This window comes from Triturus cristatus, chromosome 3_2 (assembly GCF_964204655.1).
Source record: "Triturus cristatus chromosome 3_2, aTriCri1.1, whole genome shotgun sequence".
Taxonomy (NCBI): Eukaryota; Metazoa; Chordata; class Amphibia; order Caudata; family Salamandridae; genus Triturus; species Triturus cristatus.
In genome coordinates, this window is record NC_140584.1 from 310,673,777 (window position 1) to 310,697,521 (window position 23,745).

Here is a 23,745-nt window from a genome sequence, read left to right on the forward strand (position 1 = left end):
TGTAGATGACTTCGCTCTAGTTGAATGAGCTCGAATGCCTTCAGGAGGGGTCTTACCAGCCAGGGCGTAGCAGATCTTGATGGCAAGGATAATCCAACTCGACAACGTGCGCTTGTGCACCGCTCTTCCTTTGGAAATGTCCAACATAACCCACGAAGAGCTGATCGTCCAGACGAAAGTCCTTCGTTCTGTCCAAGTAAAAGCTTACAGCTCTCTTTGGGTCCAGGCGATGAAGCCTTTCCTCCTCTTTGGAAGGATGAGGAGGAGGATAGAAAACAGGGAGAGTAATGGACTGCCCCAAATGAAACGGAGTGACAACTTTTGGCAGGAAAGCAGCCCTGGTCCTGAGAACCATCCGTTCAGCATGCAAGGTTAAAAACGGGGGTTTAGAAATAAGAGCTTGAAGCTCACTCACCCTCCTTGCCGAGGTTATGGCTACAAGAAAAACCACCTTAAAGGACAACAGCCTCAAAGGACAGCTATGTAGAGGCTCAAATGGGGACCCCATCAGAAAGGTTAAAACAAGATTAAGGTCCCACGGAGGCATTACAAATGGAGTGGGAGGAGACATGTTTGTGAGGCCCTTGATAAGCCTCAGAACAACCGGAGACTTAAAAAGTGACGGTTGATCTGGAAGGCATAGAAAAGCCGATAAGGCAGATAGATAGCCCTTGACCGTGGCCACAGCACAGCCCTGCTGAGCCAGGGAAAGATCAAACTGAAGCATATCAGAAAGATGGGCTTTTAAAGGGTCAATGGATCTCTCTCCACACCATTTAACAAATTTCGACCACCTGTAGGAGTAAATGGACTTGGTGGAGTGTCGCCTGGCCGATAAAATAACGTCCACCACATCAGGCTGGAGAGAGAAAGAACTCAGGTTGCCCCGTTCAATCTCCAGGCATGAAGGTGTAAGCTCTGGAGGTGGGGGTGTAGAACCTGCCCCTCCGACTGCGAGAGGAGGTCTGCCCTCAGAGGGAGACGGAGCGGAGGGCACGAGGAGAGGTGGAGAAGATCTGTGTACCACACCCTTCTTGGCCAATCCGGGGCAATCAATATAACTTGGGCCCGGTCTTGGCGAATCTTCCTCAGAACCCGAGGAATCAAGGGTATGGGAGGAAACGCCTAAAGGAGCTGCGAACCCCAACTCAACTGAAACGCGTCTCCCAACGCCCCCTGCATCGGATACTGGAGACTGCAGAATGACGGGCAGTGAGCATTCTCGTGAGTGGCAAACCGGTCCACCCAAGGAGACACCCACGTCCGAAAGATGTGAAGAACCACCTCCGGATGGAGCCTCCACTCGTGGTCGGCGGAGAACTGCCGACTGAGACTGTCCGCACGTACGTTCAGCACCCCGGCCAGATGATTTGCCATCAGACAAATCTGATGGTCCTGAGCCTAGGACCAAAGACGCAGAGCCTCTCTGCATAGACAAAGAGACCCCACTCCTCCCTGCTTGTTGACATACCACATCGCGGTCGTGTTGTCTGTCAGGACTTGAATCGACTGACCGCGAAGGGAAGGGAGGAAGGCCTTGAGTGCCAAACGAATCGCCCGCAATTCCAGAAGGTTGATGTGAAGCAACCTCTCCTCTGGAGACCAAAGTCCTTTGATCTCCAGATCCCCCAGATGCGCACCCCACCCTAAAGTGGATGCATCCGTTATCACTGTGGCCACCGATGGAGGTAGATGGAAGGGCTTTCCTTGCGACAGATTGCCCTTTACGCTCCACCAAGACAGATCCGCTGCAGCTTCTCTGGAGATCTTGATTGACTCCCTGAGATCCCCGTTGTGCTGATACCACTGCTTGCGGAGACACCACTGGAGCACCCTCATGTGCCAGCGTGCGTGGTTGACCAACAGAATGCAGGAGGCGAACTGACCGAGCAGGCGAAGGACCTTCAGAACTGGAACAACCGCTCCACTGTGGAATAAAGGGACCATCTCCTGAATGTCGAGAATCCTTTGAGGAGGAGGGAATGCTCGACACACAGTAGTGTCCAGTACTGCCCCTATAAACAGGTTGCGTTGAGAGGGCACCAGGTGAGATTTGGGCACATTGATCGAAAAACCCAAGTCGAATAACAGCTGAGATGTCACCTGCAGATGACGCTGCACTATCTCTGGGGACTCTGCCTTCAGAAGCCAGTCGTCCAGGTAAGGGAAAACCGGGATCCCCGACCTCCTGAGATGAGCATCCACCACTGCCATCACCTTTGTGAAGACTCGAGGTGCGGTAGTAAGACCAAACGGGAGGACCGCAAATTGGTAGTGTTGCGACCCAACCGTAAAACGGAGATACTTCCTGTGCGACTTCAGGATTGGGACATGGAAGTACGCGTCCTGTAAGTCGAGCGACACCATCCAGTCTCCTTGCTGCAACGCTTGAAGAACCTGCGCAAGGGTCAGCATCTTGAATTTCTCCTGTCTCAGGTAAAAATTCAAGATTCTGAGGTCCAGAATCGGACGCAATCTGCCGTCCTTTTTGGGAATCAGAAAATACCGGGAGTAGCATCCCTGACCCCTTTCCTGCTCCGGAACCACCTCTATTGCACCCTTCTGAAGCAAGGCTAGAACCTCTTTCTGCAGGAGAAGCAGATGGTCTTCCGAGCAATAACCTTGGCAAGGAGGGTAAGGGGGGGGGGGGGGGGGGGGGGGAGGAAACTCCCGAAAGGGAAGGGCGTACCCAGTGTCTACGAGGTTCAAAACCCAAAGGTCGGTTGTAACAGATTTCCAACCCCGTAGAAAGTAGGACACCCGACCCCCCACAGGTCTTACATGATCCGGGATGGGGGATCTAGGGCTGCTTCCCCGAAGCCTCATTTGGAGCAGAGGAGGAGGAGGAAGAAGGGTTGCGTCCAGAACCTCTCCGACCCCTTTGCTTCCCTCTATAGGACCTATAGAGGGGATTCTGCTGCTGTTGTTGCTGCTGCTGTTGGGGCTGTCGGAAGGAGCGAAAGGATGATCTTCCAAATCCCCTAGACTTACGAAAAGCTGTACCCCTAGCAGGAGCCTGCAGACCCAAGGACTTTGCCGTCAATCTGCTATCCTTAAATCGTTGAAGGGCAGAGTCTGCCTTTTCCCCAAACAGTCTGTCCGTCGAATGGCAGATCAACCAATGTGGCCTGAACATCCGCTGAGAATCCAGAGGAACGGAGCCAAGCCTGCCTCCTTGCGGCTATAGACGACCCCATAATTCTCGCCACCAAGTCCGCCATATCCAGCCCAGACTGGATCACCTGCCTGGCAGCCGCCTGAGTGTCCGCAACAACCTCCAAGAAGGACGACTTATCCCCCTCAGGCAACTTAGGGGCCAAAGATTTAATAGAGTCCATCAAGGCATGAACATAACGCCCCAGCAAGCATGTGGCATTAGAGGATTTCAGCACCATACTTCCTGAGAAGGACTTCTTGGCCGCCTGATCAATTTTCTTTGATTCCCTATCAGCCGGAGACTGAGGGAAAGCACCCGAGGCTTGTTTTGAACATGAAGCCTGCACAATTAGGCTCTCCGGAGATGGATGCGTTGACAAAAAATCCGGATCTCCTGGTGCAACTCTGTACCTTCTTGCCACCGGTCTGCAAACCGCCGGAGATGAAAGAGGTTTCCTCCACACCTCCAACACCGGTTCCAAGATGGCCTCATTGAAAGGCAACAAAGGCTCTTAAGCAGACGTCGGAGAGTGCAATACCTCGGTAAGCAGGTTAGACTTGTACTCCACAGAGGGTAGCTGCAGATCTAACAACTCTGCGGCTTTCTTAATCACCACATGGTAGGGTGCCAATTCCTGTGGAGGAGAAGATCTTGCAGAAGTATGCTCCCACTCTGGGGTGGTATCCAAACCACTTGCTTCTTCTATCCCTTCAAACTCATCCGAAGAAGAGTCAACTTCACCTTCTTCCACCTCTGCTCGATATCTCCCTTCCTCCAATACCCTTTGGGCCTCCCGTCTTGACCGGATCCGGGGAGCCGGCATCGTCGACGTCATACGCGGCGTCGGTGGAGCCAGAGGTACCGGAGTCGGAGGCGCCAAAAGGTGGAGTCGGCGGCACCGGACATGGCGCCGATGGAGTCGGCCTCGAGGAAGGCTCCGAAGACTGATGGTCCATCCGAGGTCGAGTCGGATCCCCAGCCGGCGCCGGAAACTGCCAAGAAGGCGCCATCGGCATTAAGGGCAGAAAGGGGGCCGGAGCATAATGCTGCGGCACCCCTAGCGTATACGCCATCGGACCCACGGGACCAGTTGGTGCTCCGGATGGGAAGGCAGCCCTATTAAAAATACCATACATGGCATTCAGAAAGCTTGAGGAATCTGTACCTGGAGCCGGGAACTGGGGATAAGGGACCGACCCTGTATCCCTTTGTGGAGTCACCGGCGTCGGCTCCACAGTATCATCCACCAGAGCCGCAGAGTCATCCGGCACCGGAGCAGCCTCTTCCTGTTCTTGCTCATCCAAAGGAACATCAGACTCCACTTGACCCGGAGTCGAAGCCTTAGACGGAGCCGGTGACTGCGTCGGGGAACGAGCTGGAGCCCGCTTCGGCGAGGGAGACTTCGGAGACTTAGAAGGAGAAGGTGACAAGTCCTTGCTCCGACGTCGACGGGGCGAAGCAGACCTCGACTTCCTGGACTTTGAGGACCGACGCCGAGAAGAATGCTTCCTCTTCTTGTGGTGTTTCTTCGACTTCGACTACCTCGAAGTCGATGACCCCCGCCTCGACTTCTTTTTTCTCCCTCTCTTCTCCTCACCGATCTGCTTCATGAAGAGCTTAGTCTTCCTCTCCTTCAGCGCTTTAGGATTCATGCTCCTACAGCACCCGCATTCTTCCATATCGTGGTCTGAAGAAAGGCACCATAAGCAGTCCTGATGCGGATCCGTCATGGACATTAGGCCTCCACATTCCCTACAGGGCTTAAAGCCAGACTTCCTCGTCGAAGACCTACTGAATTTAACACAGTAACACAGCTAAACTACAAAATAGCTAGAGAGCACTGGAAAAAACCGTTGCGCGTCGACGGCGCGGAAAAAAGGGAACTGACGTCATCACGCCGACGTGGGCTTCTTATGGCTCCGGTGACGTACGGAGTCGCGTGCGGAGCCGATGCATTGTGACGTCGACGTGGAGTGCTGGGAAAGAAAAGTTCCGTGGAATGCTGGCGCAGGGGATATTCACAAGGTGAGGAATCCACTGGCAGATGTATCCATCAGAAAGTCAACATACTCCGGAATTAGATGGTTCAGATTCCATATGAGTTGTACTATTTAGAGCTTCTGTGGAGAAAGTAAAATAAATATCGGATCATTGCAGCAATGTACTGAAGGAGCAACCTCCGGGGTTAAGCAGAAGGCCCAATTGTGGATTTTTCTTTAGAAAACAAACACTCTCTGGTTGAATTAGAAGCCCCGTAATTTTTAGTGGCAAAGAATGTGGAGTGTGTGTTTGATAGCTTTATGATAGACCTTCATGGTCTCTTCATACTGCTTTCTAGAAGTGGAATCATAATTTTTGTGCCATTTTAGTTACAATATTTAACACAACTTTTGAGGACTATTCAAGGAGTCGAACTATGACACTGGCGATTTGGTAGGGGCTCTTAGAAAATCTATCCATAAGATCAGATTATGATAAGAAATCAAGACCCTGTGTCGAGACTGTATAGTAAATTTCTACTATCAAATGGCTATGGTCTGGTTTAGTAATGATTAAAAAAAGAGCAGAAGTATGAAGTTTAAACCATCACCCGATTGTGTTTCGGAGGAGTAGCAATATTTGGAGATCCAAGCTCCAAAGTGATAAATATCAGAATGGCACAGTGATCCCACCATGGGAAGGAGGGTCAACTTTCAACAGAGGAAAATTAGAAAAAAACTAGGTCTAAGGTATGACCCATGACATGCGTGATGTCTTGGCCTGCTAAATTAATTGAATGGCTTCTAGGTCTTTCATCAGATTACCTGCCAAGAGGCAAGGGGTCTCCTCAAAATGAAGATTCAGATCACAGACTACAGTAAAGTAGGAAAATGTAAGAGCATTTGTTGCCATGGAGTCAGGCCATATGAAAGGAGGAAACCGAGGTAAATATCTTTGAGGAGCCTGATAGATGTGCCCAAACATTCAGGTACAAGTCAAAAGCCAACGGAGTGATTTTTGTTGTCGCCAACATACCAGAATTTGCTCTAGAAAGTGAAATTGGAGGGCATATGGGCCTCAGTGTGTGCCCACTTAAAGAGCGCAATAATTAAGGCCCCAAAAGGTCAGATTTGGCCGAGGGGCACTCAGTCAGCAGTGGGCATGTTCCTCCTGATATATGTGCACACAGACAAAGGTTGGCTACTTTCAGATTACTTCCACATTTGACCAAAGATATTATGTGTTTTACAAGTTGTATCTTGTGCCCACACTAGAAGTTGGGGGATCTACTTGCGCTGCACATTCTTATCGTCTGGATGAAGACCTTGGAACTTTTAGTTCGAAACACCATGAAATTACATGGTGCAAAGACTTTTAAAAATTGTGTTGGCCACCATAGAGCTTTGTATGTGGCTAAACTCACGAGTCTACAAGTGCTCTTGTAAAATCATTTATATAGTTGTTGTGGCCAGTTTTAGGTTTCCCGCCATTTTAGTTATGGTAAAGCTTCCAAGTTATCCTCCGATTATTTTCTTTCACTTGCACTGTGTGATCACCACGTTTTTTTAATAAACCTTATGTATATGTTGTAGGAAAGGTCCCCCTTTTGCATGGGTATCCCAGGATGCTTATTTCCAGTCCAGGGAAGACCTGGCTTGGCAGCTCGGGCTGAACTGTTCCCATGAAGCACAGGGTCAAGACTGATTTGCATATAGCTGGGTTTGAACTGGAGTGGCGAAGTGAGCTAAAACTTGATAAAGGATTCAACCCAGGTCTGTGACTGGGGGCGAGTGTCTGAAATGTTTCTGTGCTCCGTCCATCATCTCCTTGAGTTTGCTTTGTTAACCCGCACTGATGCAACCTATCTTGATGCTCCTGGTTCCCTGCCAATCAGGTTCCCCGGGCCCATGTTCTTTCCCCAGGCTGTACCTTTGCACCGTATAATCAAAGTGGGGGACGAAAGAGCTGGTTATTTTAGGAGGTCCTGTTCATGTGCTCCTTAAAGTATACTGGATACATCAGAAAAGGAAACAGTTCCTGATTCGAGGCTGAGGTGATGAAGATCACTAACTGCCTGTAATTTTATAGTCTCGGGGGGGGGGGGGGGATCTTAATGCCCTCACACACCTGTTAGGGTGTCATGTTCTCAGATCAGAAGATCTCCGCTAAAGATGCCACCAGGCCCGTTGGACATTGCAGCGCCGGTCCGACGAGGAGCGCCCTATGATGAAGCATGACACCCTAACAGGTGAGTGAGGGCATTAAGATCTGAAATACAGATCTCTTCCGGTACCTTTGCACCCAAAATTGGCACATAGCTAGCAACAGGTAAAGCCCCTTGGGTACCAAGGGCACTGTGACCAGGGAAGGACTGCAGAACCTGTTGAGCCACCCTTAGGGGCCCTCTACCTTAACACCCACACACTGCCATTGCAGGCTGCATGGGTTGGTGCAGGGAAAAGTGAAGGGTCGACATGGCACAAATCCCTGTGTGCCATGCCTGCATCCCACTGCCTGAGGTCTAGGTAATGCACCCCCCCCTAGCAGGGTGCACCAGCCCTCAGGTGAGGATACAGTGGCATGAGCCCTGTACCCCTACAGTGTCTAAGTCTATTCTTAGACATTGTAAGTGTCGTAAAGCCATAAAGAGTATATGGTCTGGGAGTTGGTCATTACGAACTCCACAGCTCCAGAATGGCTTTACTATAAACTGGGAAGTTTGGTAGCAACCTTCTCAGCACATTAAACCCACACTGATGCCAGTGTAGGATTTAATGTAAAATGCACTCCGGGCATCTCAGAGATGCCCCTTGAAAAAAGCTTCAAAGGCCTGCCGCCTTTGGAAACTGTTCCTGCCTTTCGCTGCCCCCAGCAACTGGCTCCCAACGGTTCTGCCCCCCACTTTGGGTGTGAGAATCAGCAGTAAAACCAAGCTAGGAGGAGAGGTGTGCCCACCTTTGCCAACCCCACCCCTCAGGTGGGGAAGGCGATGTGAAGCACACATCTCAGTCCCCTCCATCTTCAAGATGACAAGACTCAGCCAATTAGGGAGGGGCTCATTCGCCCTCCCACTGGAGGATGGCATAATAGGGGGTGTACCCATCCCAAGGAAGGGACCCATTATCACCGACCTACACACTCCTTTCAGCACCCCCTAAATTTAGTATTTAGGGGCAACCCTGAACCTTGCCACCTCAGATTTGAGAAATAAAGAAGGACCAAAGAGCGGTTCTGACCCACGAAAGAGGATACCAACTGCTTTGGCACCAACCCTACCTGCCTGTCCAGTCTACGACATTCCTAGAGCAAGAACCCCTGGGAGTCCAGCAGCCAGCAACCCCCAGAGCCCGGAGGACCAGCCCGCACTCAACTAACCAACTCAGTAGCTCGTGAGCACCGGATTTGCTTAAGCCAAAACTCACCCACAAAATCTGTACTCTGCGATTCTGCACCAGACGTCCACGGTTCACGTTCGAGTGGCAAAACACCACAAGGAGGTCTACCCAGCGATCCGGACCTGGGATCTGTGATTCCCAACCTCCTTCAAACTTCTAGACAACACCTGTAGCCTCAGACTGAAGGCCCCCTCCCCCACCGCAACCAGAGCTGGTACAGAAACCAGATGCCAAAAGACACCCCTGCACCATGCGCCCCGTGGTCTTGGGTGGCCCAACCCACGGGGTCCAGGCATCCCCCAAGAACCCAACTTACCTCTCCAGCAGGTGGTCGCCTTCAGGAAGTCTCCCTGTCCGAGCCTGCAGCAACTTTGCCGAAACAAAAGTCTCCATTGGAAAGCTCAGGCACCCCCCTGATTCTTTGTTGGCACCCTGCACCCGACTGCCCCTGTACCGCTGCTGGTGCAGCTCTAGTGCAGTTTGTTAGCCCCTGCAGTGCTGACCTTAACCCCAGGAGCTTTGATCCCATACCAGAGTGGCCTGCTTGTGAGCAGTCCTTAACCGAAGGCCCCCCTTGGCACCATTGGCTAACACTGGGCCCCTGAACTCTGCACCCAGCCGCCCCAATGCCGTTGGTGGTGCAACTTGAGTGCCTCCTTAGACCTTGGTCCTAACCCCCAAATCTCCCACTCGTTAGCAGTTTACCTGCCTGTGAAACCCTTTTTCTCCTATAGAAACCCATGCTATGAGGGTTTGGGACTAAAATGTTCTAGGTGTTGAACTGTTTTGTACGGAGGAAAAAGGGGCTATAACTTTAAACAAAGAAAAGTCTTACGTACATTGTATTATAAGATCCCTCGGTGTGCTATCTAGGCATAACATCCACAGTAATCAATGTAATGTTAAAGTAATCAAAAAGTATTCTAAAAGGTAATTACTGTGCTATTTAATCTGCTTTCTGAGAACATACCAATCTGTAACAAATGCAAATACAACCCCAATGGCATTTCTGTGTAAAGGTTTACAATAAAAGTATATCTTACTTACCTGTACCAAGTGCTGCTTGGTTCTAGAAATAAAATATAAGCACACTTTTTTATTTATTTTTTAACTCAGTCAATTGGTCTGGATTATCTCTCTGAATGTATGCCATCAGTCTTGATTGAGTGAATACAATAAATGCTTAACACGCCCTCTGAATAAGCCTAACTGCTCGTCCACACTACCACAAAGAGGTTAGTACTTGCCTATTTAGCCTCTGGGGATTCCCTGGACTCTGCACACTATACCTTACGTTGGTATAGTATATACAGAGCCAGCTTCCAACATAGGTTTACTAATTGTACATTTTATGTTAATTAATTGAGCATATCTGAATATAGAGAAAGTGAAAAAACAGTGGGACTCCGTGAAATTACATTCATACGTGTGTTCAAGCGAATTTGTTTGCTATTAGCTAGCAATCATCACTATCTACAAGTTGGATAAACATTTTTGTTTTCTTATCGATACTCAATTGGACTTTTGTTGGTCTTCTATAAAACTAACACTGCCCTTTCGAGGTTTACGGGTGGCTCCTGCGGCTTCTGAACATCATTTAAAAAGAAGGCATCCTCCATAAAACTAAGGATGTTTCGCCATAGATCAGTGGTGAATAGTGAAAAAACACTAAGAAGGGTTGGTAAATTAAATATCTGAATTGAGAAAGAAATTTAAGTGTATACAGTGGTTACCTTTTCTGCAAGACTGATGGAATGCAGGCGTGAAGAACTTAACCTGTAGGCCAGTAAATCGTCAACAGTGAAAAATGTGTGTGTGTGGGGGGCGTCTCAAACTGGCTAGAGTACCTGGCATCTGACACCAGCCCACGCATCGCACTTCATTTAAAGGGCAGGGATAATAATTTAGCAGCATCCCTGGCCAAATAGAGCACGCTCCAAAAACATTGCACCTCTAAATAGCACCAGAAAGTAGCAGGAATAGCAACCATGACCTACTTCTGATGCCGGCACACTCTCAATGGCTCCTTTGGCCAAAGGAGCCAATACTTGGACAGAGCAAAGTAAGATGGTCCTCGTCAGTCGGTTGTAAGCGAGATTCCACAAAGAGGATGGAGTAGCCCCTCTGGACGATTTGCAAAACACACTTGTCTGATGTTATTTACTTCTAGTAATTTTATTTATATAGTGCTTACTACCCTTGACTAGGCGCGGAAGTGCTTTATGGCGAGTAGCATGCTACTCTGGAACCCAAGAGTATTGGTTAAATGTTTACTGCGATTAAGCACGTGCTTCCAAGAAAAAACGTTGCATGCATTCAGTCCAGTTATTTTTGATTGATTATATTCATACCAGTTAGGTGTGATCATTAATGGGGCTATGTGGTGTTAGGTGAATGGTTGGTGAGATTAGGTAATGCTAAGTTGCAGGGATAGGGTTTTAAAGCAGGTGATGCTGTGATCTATGAAATGAGGTGTCAGCCTTTAGCAGAATTACAATAAGAGAGAATAAAGGCAGGCATGAGGCTCAAAGAGGCTATACTCGAATAGAAAGCATGCCGAGGAAGGAAGGTATGAAGAGGGTTACTTTGAAGAAAGAAAGAAGAGGAGGAATCAAGTGGAGTTGGACATCCCTAGAGAAGCCAGTGGTTCTCAGACAGGCATGCCATAGACTATGAAATCGCTCTGCCCAGTTAGTTTGGCATGTCAAGCCCACATCTGGTGATGAACTTTGCCGCACCAGGAAACTGGGATCCCTGGGAGCAGGGCGATGGTGACAGGCAAGCACAGTGAGCACAGAAGCCGCTTTGCAGGGTTTGGGCCAGGTCCCCAGGAGGACACCTGAATTGGCTTCACTAAATGGGAGTGAAGGTCCAGAAAATGAGACTCCTGGCTGAAGTACCTCTGTCCAGAAGTTAATCTAACTGCCACTGTAGGCAACTAAAGGTTCAAGATCTCAGCTACCTTCTGTAACACCATTGGAAAGGAAGCACCCTCCTCTTGGCATTGAATGACTAAGAAAGAAAAGAACAGTAGAGTGCTGGGACAACAACAATTAATAGGATCGGTGCGCGTCACTTTCGGCGTGGAAGATACTGACCCGAACGATGCCACCAACCGACGTGATGGGGTACTGCTTGAAAATTTCCAGATCCAGTCTGATCCCTGTGGATTATTCTAAGGTAAGGAATCTGCGGCTAGAAGTGTCTATCAGATGTGCATGTGCAAAGCCAATTTCTAAAACCAGTAAGACAGAGCAATTAAAATTTGGGTAAGCTGCCAAACAAATGGTCTCAAATGGGGGACTGTTTAATATGCTCCCCTGGTATGAAGCTAGGACATACCTGCAACCTCAGCACATAAATGTCTCCATATGGTGCCGGCCGGCCAAGAAGGGCACTGTGCACTTGCAGCTCACTCTCACGCATCTTCTGTTCTAGCTGAGCGATATGTTGTCTCTGCCTGTAGGATAATATAATTCCAGTCATCTCTCAGGGACCACATATACTGGACCACAGGATCAAACATGCCATATAACAAACATCATAAAACTCATGTCAACTACCGTGAACACTTTAGCACTTATATTTTTTCATTACTGTACAGTTGTCCCTTCAGTCAGCTGAAAAGGAGAGTAAGGCACCGAAGGGCACTGGAGCAGGTGAATTCCACTTTCAAAGGAAGAAGCCAAAGGGCGCATGGCACTTGTCGCTACTAGGCACTAGTCTTTACTGATCCACCAGACTTTCTACAACTTAGTCCATTTAATACAGTGGCAACTGCCCAGATCATCCACTACTTACCTCCTCAACTTTGTAGTTGAAATAGCCTTCTTAAGGGATTGAAGCAACCCTAAAAATAAATAACGGGTAATACAATTTGCAGATTACCCTCCATGCGGTCTTGCAATCCCAGATATTACTACTACTGATGCAGAGTACGACATCAACTAACTAAAGAACAAGTTACTTACCTTCGGTAACGCTTTTTCTGGTGGATACAGTATCTGCCTGTGGGTTCCTCACCTTGTGAATATCCCCTGCGCAAGCATTCCACTGAATTTTTCTTCCCCAGCACTCCAAGTCGACGTCATAATACATCGGCTCCGCTCGCGACTCCGTATGACGTCACCGGAGCCATAAGAGGCCCACGTCGGCGTGATGACGTCAGTTCCACCCATTTTTTCCGTGCCTGCGAGGCAAACAGGTGAACCAACGACAAACTCAAAGTATACACAGTATACCAACACATATACACAGTATACAAAGGAAAAGGATGCTAAATAAACAAGCATTTCCAACAAATGTACAAGCATTTCAAACAAGACCTATTTCATGGTATACAAAGGTGGACAACGGGGAGGCGGGTGGGCCAGTGAGGAATCCACAGGCAGATACTGTATCCACCAGAAAAAGCGTTACCGAAGGCAAGTTACTTGTTCTTCTGATGGAAACATCTGCCAGTGGATTCCTCACCTTGTGAATAGATTCCCACAGCAGTCCGCACTCCCAGAGGAGGGTGTCCACCTTCCTACACCAGAAAGTCTTGCAACACAGAGCGCGCAAAGTGGCCCTCCCTCCTCATCTCTGAGTCCAAGCAATAATGCTTTGCGAAAGTATGTAGGGAGGCCCAAGTCGCAGCTTTACAAATATCTGCCACAGGAACACCCCGGGCCAAAGCAGATGTAGATGATTTTGCTCTAGTCGAATGAGCTCTAATGCCCTCAGGAGGAGTCTTACCAGCCAGGGCGTAGCAGATCTTGATGGCAAGGATGATCCATGTCGATAGTGTGCGCTTGTGCACCGCTCTACCCTTCGAATGACCAACATAGCCAACGAAGAGTTGATCTAGACGAAAGTCTTTAGTCCTGTCCAGATAAAAACTCACAGCCCTCTTCGGGTCCAGGCGATGGAGTCTTTCCTCCTCTTTGGAAGGATGTGGAGGAGGATAAAAAACAGGGAGAGTAATAGACTGCCCCAAACGGAACGGAGTAACAACTTTTGGCAGGAAGGCAGCCCTGGTCCTAAGAACCATCCTTTCAGCATGTAGTGTAGGAAAAGGGGGTTTAGAACTAAGAGCTTGGAGCTCACTCACCCTCCTTGCCGAGGTTATGGCTACAAGAAAGACCACCTTAAAGGACAACAGCTCAAAGGACAGCTCAAATGGGGACCCCATCAGAAAGGTTAAAACAAGATGAAGGTCCCACTGTGGCTTTACAAAAGGAGTGGAAGGAAACATGTTTGTAAGGCCCTTGATAAACCTCAGAACAACCGGAGATTTAAACAGTGACGGTTGATCCGGAAGGCAAAGAAAAGCTGATAAGGCCGAAAGATAGCCCTTGACCGTGGCCACAGCAAAGCCCTGCTGAGCCAAGGAAAGAGCAAACTGGAGTACATTAGAAAGATGGGCCTTTAAAGGGTCAATGGACCTCTCTCCAGACCATCTTACAAACTTAGACCACCTGTAGGAGTAAATGGACTTGGTGGAGTGTCGCCTGGCCGATAAAATAACGTCCACCACATCCGGCGGGAGAGAGAACGAACTCAGGTTGCCCCGTTCAATCTCCAGGCATGAAGGTGTAAGCTCTGGAGGTGGGGGTGTAGAACCTGCCCCTCCGACTGCGAGAGGAGGTCTGCCCTCAGAGGGAGACAGAGGGCACAAGGAGAGGTGGAGAAGATCTGTATACCACACCCTTCTTGGCCAATCCGGGGCGACCAATACGACTTGGGCCCGGTCTTGGCGAATCTTCCTCAGAACCCGAGGAATCAAGGGTATGGGAGGAAACACGTAAAGGAGTTGTGAGCCCCAATTCAACTGAAACGCGTCCCCCAACGCCCCCTGCATCGGAAACTGGAGACTGCCGAATGACGGGCAGTGCGCGTTCTCGCGGGTGGCAAACCGGTCCACCCGAGGTGTCCCCCCACGTCCGAAAGACGTGACGAACAACCTCCGGATGGAGCCTCCATTCATGGTCGGCGGAGAACTGCCGACTGAAACTGTCCGCACGTACGTTCAACACCGCGGCCAGATGATTTGCCATCAGACAAATCTGATGGCCCTGAGCCCAGGACCATAGACGCAGAGCCTCTCTGCAGAGGCAATGCGACCCCACTCCTCCCTGCTTGTTGACATACCACATCGCGGTAGTGTTGTCCGTCAGGACTTGAACCGACTGACCGCGAAGGGAAGGGAGGAAGGCCTTGAGCGCCAAACGTATCGCCCGTAACTCCAGAAGGTTGATGTGAAGCAACCTTTCCTCTGGAGACCAAGGACCCTTGATCTCCAGATCCCCCAGATGAGCACCCCACCCTAAGGTGGATGCATCCGTTATCACCGTGGCCACCGATGGAGGTAGATGGAAGGGCTTTCCCTGGGACAGATTGCCCTCCACGCTCCACCAAGATAGATCCGCTGCAGCTTCTCTGGAGATCTTGATCGACTCCCTGAGATCCCCGTTGTGCTGATACCACTGCTTGCTGAGGCACCACTGGAGCGCCCTCATGTGCCAGCATGCATGGTTGACCAACAGAATGCAGGAAGCGAACAGACCGAGCAGGCGAAGGACCTTCAGAACTGGAACAACCGCTCCATTGTGGAATAAAGGGACCATCTCCTGAATGTCGAGAATTCTTTGTGGAGGAGGAAATGCTCGACACACAGTAGTGTCCAGTACCGCGCCTATAAACAGGTTGCGTTGAGAGGGCACCAGGTGAGATTTGGGCACATTGATCGAAAAACCCAAGTCGAATAACAGCTGAGATGTTACCTGCAGATGATGCTGCACCATCTCTGGGGACTCTGCCTTCAGAAGCCAGTCGTCCAGGTAGGGGAAAACTGGAATCCCCGACCTCCTGAGATGAGCAGCCACCACTGCCATCACCTTTGTGAAGACTCGAGGTGCAGTAGTAAGACCAAACGGAAGGACTGCAAACTGGTAATGTTGCGACCCAACCGTGAAACGGAGATACTTCCTGTGCGACTTCAGGATTGGGACATGGAAGTACGCGTCCTGCAAGTCGAGCGACACCATCCAGTCTCCTTGCTGCAACGCTTGAAGAACCTGCGCAAGGGTCAGCATCTTGAATTTCTCCTGTTTCAGGTAAAAGTTCAAGATTCTGAGGTCCAGGATTGGACGCAATCTGCTGTCCTTTTTGGGAATCAGGAAATACCGGTAGTAGCATCCCTGACCCTTTTCCTGCTACGGAACCACCTCTATTGCACCCTTTTGAAGCAAGGCTAGAACCTCTTTCTGAAGGAGTAGCAGATGGTCCTATGAGCAGTAACCTTGGCAAGGAGGGTAAGGGGGAGGAAACTCCCGAAAGGGAAGGGCGTACCCAGTCTCTACGAGGTTCAAAACCCAAAAGGTCTGTCGTAACAGATTTCCAACCCCGTAGAAAGTAGGACACCCGACCCCCCACAGGTCTTACATGATCCGGGATGGGGGAACTAGGGCTGCTTCCCTGATGCCTCATTGGGAGCAGAGGAAGAGGAAGAAGAAGAGGGGTTGCGTCCAGAACCTCTCCAACCCCTTTGTCTCCCTCTATAGGATTTATAGAGGGGATTCTGCTGCTGCTGCTGTTGCTGTTGCTGCTGAGGCTGTCGGTAGGAGCGAAAAGATGACCTTCCAAAGCCCCTAAATTTCCTAAAAACAGAACCCTTTCCAGGAGCTTGCAGACCCAAAGACTTTGCTGTTAATCTGCTGTCTTTAAATCTTTGTAGAGCAGAATCTGCCTTTTCACCAAACAACTTCTGCCCATCAAATGGCAAATCCACTAATGTGGCTTGAACATCCGCGGAGAATCCCGACGAACGGAGCCATGCCTGCCTCCTTGCAGCTATGGACGAGCCCATAATCCTTGCCACCGAATCCGCCGTATCCAATCCCGACTGGATTACCCGTCTGGCAGCGGCCTGAGTGTCTGTAACCACCTCCAAGAAGGACGCCTTATCGCCCTCCGGCAGCTTAGGGGCCAATGGAGTCAGCAGCGGCGTTGAGGAAGGCTCTGAAGCAGGCCGATCCATCCGAAGTCGTGACGGATCCCCAGACGGCGCCGGAAACTGCCACGAAGGCGCCATCGGCAGAAAGGGCATGAAGGGGGCCTGAGCATAATGCTGCGGCACCCCCAACGTATAAGCCATGGGACCCACGGGACCAGCTGGTGCTCCGGATGGGAAGGCCGCCATATTAAAAATACCATACATGGCATTTAAGAACTGAGTAGAATCAGTACCTGGAGCAGGAAACTGATAAGGCACTGAACCGGAATCCCTCTGCGGAGTATTTGGCAGCAGCGCCGTAGTGTCCTCCACCGGAGCCATAGATTCATCAAGCGCCGGAGTCGGTTCTTCCTCCCGTTCCTGATCCGAAACATGCGACTCCACCCGATCCGGAGAAGACGCCGGGGACTGCGCCGGTGAACGCTCTGGAGCCCGTTTCGGAGACGGAGAACCTCCCGGAGTCTTAGAGGGAGAAGGAGAAGGTGAAATGTCCTTACTCCGATGACGCCAAGGTGAAGTCGACCTAGACTTCCTGCTCTTCGAGGACCGGCGTCGTGAAGAGTGTTTTCTTTTCTTATGATGTCTCCTCGACTTAGACGACCTCGAAGTCGACGCCGCCGCCCTCGATTTCTCTTTCTCCCTCTCTTCTCCTTACCGTTCTTCGCCATAAACAGCTTGGCGTTTCTTTCCTTTAATGCTTTAGGATTCATCCTCCTACAGCATGCACAGTCTTCGACATCGTGGTCCGACGAAAGGCACCGCAAACAGTCCTCATGTGGATCCGTCATGGACATATGTCCGCCACATTCCCTACAGGGCTTAAAGCCCGACTTCCTCGTCGAAGACATTGCAGAATTTTGCAACAGAAACACCCTACAACTAAGAAATTAGCAGGAGTACTGGAAGAAACCGTTGCGCGTCGACGGTGTGGAGAAAAAGGAACTGACGTCATCACGCCGACGTGGGCCTAATATGGCTCCGGTGACGTCATACGGAGTCGCGAGCGGAACAGATGTATTATGACGTCGCCCACGTCGACGTGGAGTGCTGGGGAAGAAAAATTCCGTGGAATGCTGGCGCAGGGGATATTCACAAGGTGAGGAATCCACTGGCAGATGTATCCATCAGAAATTGTCTTACAGAACTTGGTACGCTGCAGGAGTTGGTATGTATCATATGCACGGTGTTACAGTATTTAGTGCATCTGAGATAGCAGCCATACAGATGTCAAGGGGCGTGTGTCCTTGAGGCACTAAGGCTCAAGCATGTATAGACCTCTCCAGAGAGTCAAGACAGCCTAGCCTATAAGTTTAAAAAATAAAATAAAAAAATACAAACTACATCCTGTCCTCCACCCCCAAGATTACCTAACCTGTCCTGTCAGCATACAACAAGGATGCCAAAAACAAACCTCAAGTACATACATTTGTGCACAAGCTAGTAAAGCTTTTGTCTCAACCATCAATGGACAGCCATCCAGTTTGTTTTAGTTGACGAAACAATACAAAAATATATTTATAGTCAAACATAATAAATGAAGAACAATTATTAACCTAGCCAATAACCTCATGCTGCAAGTGTCTTTCAAATTGTAAAATATACATCAAATAAGCAGCAGCCAATTTCTTCTACAATAACATTACGAATACAAAAAGGATTGTCATTTTCATCAACAAATAAAAAAATAAAAAATAAAAAAAGGACTTCAGCAAATTGCACTTATTTTGCCAACTGGTTATTGAGGACTTACATGTGAAATCTATCAGCTATTTAGCAAACTCCCTCTAGGCCCGCCTAAATATATGAATCTTTATACAGCAATGATCTCTTCTACCTCAATATAATCAGCAAAAGCCCTACTATAATACAATTCTTCATCTGTCTCAAACTGTCACTGGATCTGTGCATATTCTACACAAACACCATCACCTGTAATGGGGAGATAAATGCCAACTGAACTAAAGATCTTTGAGCTGCAAACCTACAGTAGACGGATTAGGATTGGCAGCAGTAAGGAAAGAGCAACACTGCTTACACACGACATAGAACAAGCAACTGCAAGGACTGCCTTATCTAGCTTACCTGGTGCAGTATTCAACTCAGTACACCAGGTAATCTTAAGAAGCCTCATAAAGATAAGCTTAGGCATTCTTGGCAGGGTCCTTGAATGGGGTTTGTCATTCCAATGCCAATAGTACCACAAAATAAATTAATAGGTTTTGCCAGTATTAATGGCACAGGAGGAGTGTCGCAGTCATACGAACGCTCCTGCATTTCCATCTTCACATGAAAACCATTGTACCCTGATCGACAGTCTGGCTGGCTCGGAACTAGAAAAGTAATTATACAGACAATATTCTGTAAATCACTGCAGAGGAATTAAAAACATTTTTTTAAAAAAATAATAATAAAAAGTTGGAGTCTGGAGTTTCGACTGCACGTGGGGGGGGGGGGGTGTTGAGAGAAAGTTTAACATTAGAAATCTACAGTTTTAAACATCTGAAATTATCATTTGCATTATATTAATTCTTCTCCCTAGAATGCACTACGGTTGCATTCCCCAAACAGGGGGGCAGACTACAAGATTTTAATGTAAGAAGAATATGCACAGCTGGATACCCCAGTCGTCTGCAACAGGACCACTTAAAATAAACACTATTATCGTTAGAGAATCAGCTGGGACAAAGTTCACGACTGGATGCGTCGCTTTGAAGGTGTTTAAAGGCACGGAAAGTAACCGTGCTGAAGGGGCTCAGTTCGGGGCGGGTGACGACCCTCCCTCCCTACGTCCATTGCGGGAGAACTTCAGTCAGGCTTGGATGAGTTTCGAAGCTGAATGCGCCCATCGACCAGTGGCGGCACTCAGTCCCAAGGCTGTTTATCCCCAAACATTACAGGAGCGCTTGGTACGTGAAGCACAAGTAACGGAAGAAGAAATGAGTCAGTAATGCACTCTTTTGCACTCTGATCAGTCGCCGGATTAAGGGGCTGGAATCTACAAAGTAGTCCCTCCGAATTCCCTCTAGAAGCGGGATAATTAGACACAGAAGAGAATCACTGTTTTTTGGGAGGCTAACTCAATCGGCGGATAAGGAGCCCAGGAGAACAATCTGCCAAGTAAGAGTGGGTCATGCTTAGACACTATCTCTAATCACTCTGAGCTCTGAATTGGGGACTGGGGAGCAAATGTGTAGGAGTGGTCAGTTCTATGGGCTATTAGATTACCCTATCTTACAAGCACATTTAATTAAGTATCATGCTCAGTTGGTCGCTTTTGTTAGCCTGGGGGCAATGCAAGTTCCCCTTTGTAGGTCTTAGGTTCGTTAGTTAAACTACACCGATGATTGTTTAAATTGATAGGCCAGCCATTTAGCGGCAAAGATAGGACTACCTACTCTTCAACATCGCAGGGAAAAAGACATAGGACTACGATTTAAAGATAAAGAAAGAAAGGACCAATCTCTGCAATTGGTGACTGGAAAGAGACAGAGAACTATGAAACAGAGAAGCATGACTCAGTGAAGGAGTTAAAGGTCTACTCTCCAGAATGGAGCACCCATGGCAGCCATCTTAGATAGGACAAGGCATTTAAATTTCCGGCATATATAATTCTAATTATACACCAAAATTAGTCCATCTTAATATTAATAATTGAGATATATAGCACTGAGGAGATCAGTTGAGTTTTAGACTAGTCTGGCCCTCAGAACCACATATCAACTAAGAAAGAGATAAGTTATCACTATACTCTACATAACCAAGGAATTACACTAGCTACAGTGAATACCTTACAGTTTCTCCAAGAATGGACTAAAAACTGGAACCATCAGGCGACAATGCCTATACCATCAAATACCCCCCCCCAACCTCTCCAAAAATGCAGCAAAAAAACTCAAACTACTCAAAGCACATCCAGAAACGCTTATCTTAGACCCTTATTTTAGCATCACCAAGGGAACAAGAACTAATGACCTTATATTCCACACAAAAAAAGAGCCCAATGGAGAAACTCTACACTCCATGTTAAGCATCACAGGCACCAGAAAAACAACTCACGGACTCAGATTAACAGTATCTCCCTCTCCCCTATGCAATGCAAATGCCACCATATCCATTTACAATCATGAGATTATACTAATTCAGTCTTCAAATGATAATCTAACTTTGACAAAATCTTGTACACACCCTAAAAAAGGGATCCACAACAAGCCCAATCTCCCCACCCATAAGCTCCCTAACATGTTTGATGGAACTCCGTCATCCCCCATAGAGTTCAGGTACACTCCCAACTCACTCAACTCCTCTCTGGGTCCAGAGGATTACCGACCCACACTCGAAACCACCACCACCCCCTCACCAAAACATTCCGTTCAATCTAGGACTGCGATCGATACTAGGAATTCTGCAACCAACTCCCCCGCTCATCCCCTCAACAACAAAAATAGTCTAGACCATCACGGCTTGACAATTCAACCCCCCACTTATCTTCGGTCACCTCACCAGATCGCACCAATGAGAGCACTGCCATCACGTCCTCCCTGACCCCCCCATACAGGAAACAATATCAAGGAACCCACAGCTGCACAACTAACCAACCTTAGATCAGTGAGACTCAGTAACATTGCTACCACCTCCAGCCCTACACTTCCTCTCATCTCCACCAATCAGCCTCTCACATATATACAACATAAAGACAAATAACAATGACTTGCTCTCAACTAGGCGACCTTAATGACAACACACCATTATCAGATCTCGCGTCACAACCCACCACTTCCCTTAAACGGAGTATTGGGTAATGCGACTCAATGAAATCGAGAGTGGCATAAAGAGGAGATACAGAGACTTAATTCACTCGCAGGCAATCTTGGGCCCTCTCGAAAAGCAAATAGCACCAAGATAACCGGAAAGGACACCCATCCAGACATCACCCCACTCCAATCTACCCTCACAGTCAACCTAGGTCAGCATACTACTCCTTACCCCCAACGATGCTTCCAGACCAAACTACAATTTATCAATCAATGGGATCCATGAATTCCTCCTATATTAGAAGTCTGGATTTAATTCGAGCAAGGCGGTTCATAATCAAATCCAATCCATCCAAGCGAACCCTCTCAGAGAACCGATTCACAATCACAGAGGAATAAACAAGAACAACCTTAAACAAATCACTTTATCACAAATGGCCTATCAACACAATAATTAAAAACGAAAGTACGTGCTCCTCAACTGCAGATCAGCAAATAAACGTGCAGCTGCTATCTACAACCTCATTCTTACACACAAGTTCGATATAGCGATCCTCACGAAAACATGGCTTAACAGCTCATCCCATCCCATCATAGATCTACTAGTCCCACCTAGTCACAATATCATACGCCTAGACATAACAGGGAAAACGGGTGGTGGAATACCATGAATCCACAACAATACTTTATCATTACGCCAACTGGAAACAATAGAGGCAACAACATGTGAATGTCTTAGCGTCAATATTTCTTGCAACAACAAAGTTATTTGTAATCTACATGCCTTTTATCACCCTCCGGGTGATAACCCAGACTTAGGCTTTCCTGTTTTCAGTGTCTATTTTTGGTAAATTCTGGTGTTTTTTTCCCCAGTTATTTCAATACCTTAAAAATACAGTGCTTTTCAGTGGTTACACATTTTCACACCATAAAAAAAACAGAAGAATCCGTGTTTTACCGGTGTTTATGGAATGCATCGCTTATATTATTGCTCGCTTTCTTCACTGATGCATGGTATATAGACAGTGTACCTCTGGTTTATGCTCTAATAATCAGTATATGTGTGCCAGTTCCATTAACAGGAACATGTGGTTTTGATATATAGTAATAAAGACGTGTCATATCATCCCCATATAAGAACTAGTAGTAACATTAATACTAGGCACTTCACAAAACCGTTTTTGCAAAGTCGCATCCTACCAACGTACAAGAAATGATTTCAAAAATCTGTCCTTACTCCAAATGTGAGGTTATCTGGCCAGCGTGGGAGCAAGACATGGCTGGCCCAGGAAACAGTGTCATGAGCTCCAAAGCAGGGGGTGCTGGAGGAATGGGGCTACGAGTTATTACCTCCTTTTAATCAAAGGTGAGATGGGACCAGAGTAAGGACAAGGCACATGTGTTTCAGAAATAAAAGTTAGATGGAGCATAACATGTTTTCTACACTTAAAAGAAACACATTAATAAACACACATTTTTATGCTCTCAGATGTGCGATCCTATTGTACCTTTCTAAAACACAGATCTGTGATTGAGAAACACTATAAATGTAGGTATTTATGGTAGGAAACTGCAGCAAGAACCTGCTATTCAGGAGGCATCAAGGGAGGACACATTTCGTTAAAAATTCATTTGTGCTCAAAAAGTCTACTTCAAAAACAATTTTACTGGAAAGCATTTTCTGTGCACAATTTAGTTCACAGGATTAACGAGCTGTTAATCCCACCACATGGCTGCCCTCCCACCCCCATGGAGTCTGTTACTGTTCACCGACATTTATTGTTTTACGGTGCTTCCTTTGCTCTCCATGTTCCAGAAACATATTTTTCCTAAAACTCTGCCCTTCGCTTACGTAGTAAATAAAAGTTAATATATTTTCTGGCAGGCAGCACACCTGAGGTGACCAGGATTCCAATGTTTGTTAAAAATGCAAGCAATTTTTATATTCTCTTGCTAGTCATCAGGGTTGGTAGGCAGAATGTTTCTGTAACAATACTGAGCATCACGAAGTTTTATGCTCCCCAATTCATTATATCACCTCATGTAAAATGAAACAATTCTATAACACAAAGCCCTCGTATCTCATGCCCACAAGCTGATAATGATCACATGTTGCTGGGGGCCAGGTGTTGCTCCGGCTCTCGAGCCATTCACACCTCGGCCCCCTTGTGTCGGACCGGCCCAGCAGCAGTGTTTTCCAAACCCCCCCTCAGGTCGCTGCATGCAGGCAATAGTGGATGGGGGAGGAAGAAGTATGCAGGGCCTCGATGTGTTGTCACCTCAGCCCTAGTGTCTTAGGCTTTGGTGGAGGGAGTGTGCCTTTGCTTGGGCCTCCCTTTGACGCAACAGAATCCCAGCACCTGCTCAGCATCCTGTGATTCTGGGCAACTCGCCTAATCTTTAAAAAGGCCTACAATAAAACTAAACTTTATCTTGTATGTAATCAGCACACATGTAAATCACTCT

The 23,745-nt window shown here is 48.0% G+C and overlaps 1 protein-coding gene across 2 annotated transcripts in view; it reads right to left on the reverse strand.

The window, feature by feature from the left end:
- CEP85 (centrosomal protein 85) overlaps positions 1–23,745 on the reverse strand; it is a 300,410-nt gene that overhangs the window by 225,493 nt on the left and 51,172 nt on the right. For both annotated transcript variants that reach the window (XM_085647752.1, XM_085647753.1), the window contains exon 6: positions 11,875–11,992. In XM_085647752.1, the coding sequence (XP_085503878.1) occupies positions 11,875–11,992 (118 nt within the window). The remainder of the gene's footprint in view (positions 1–11,874; positions 11,993–23,745) is intronic.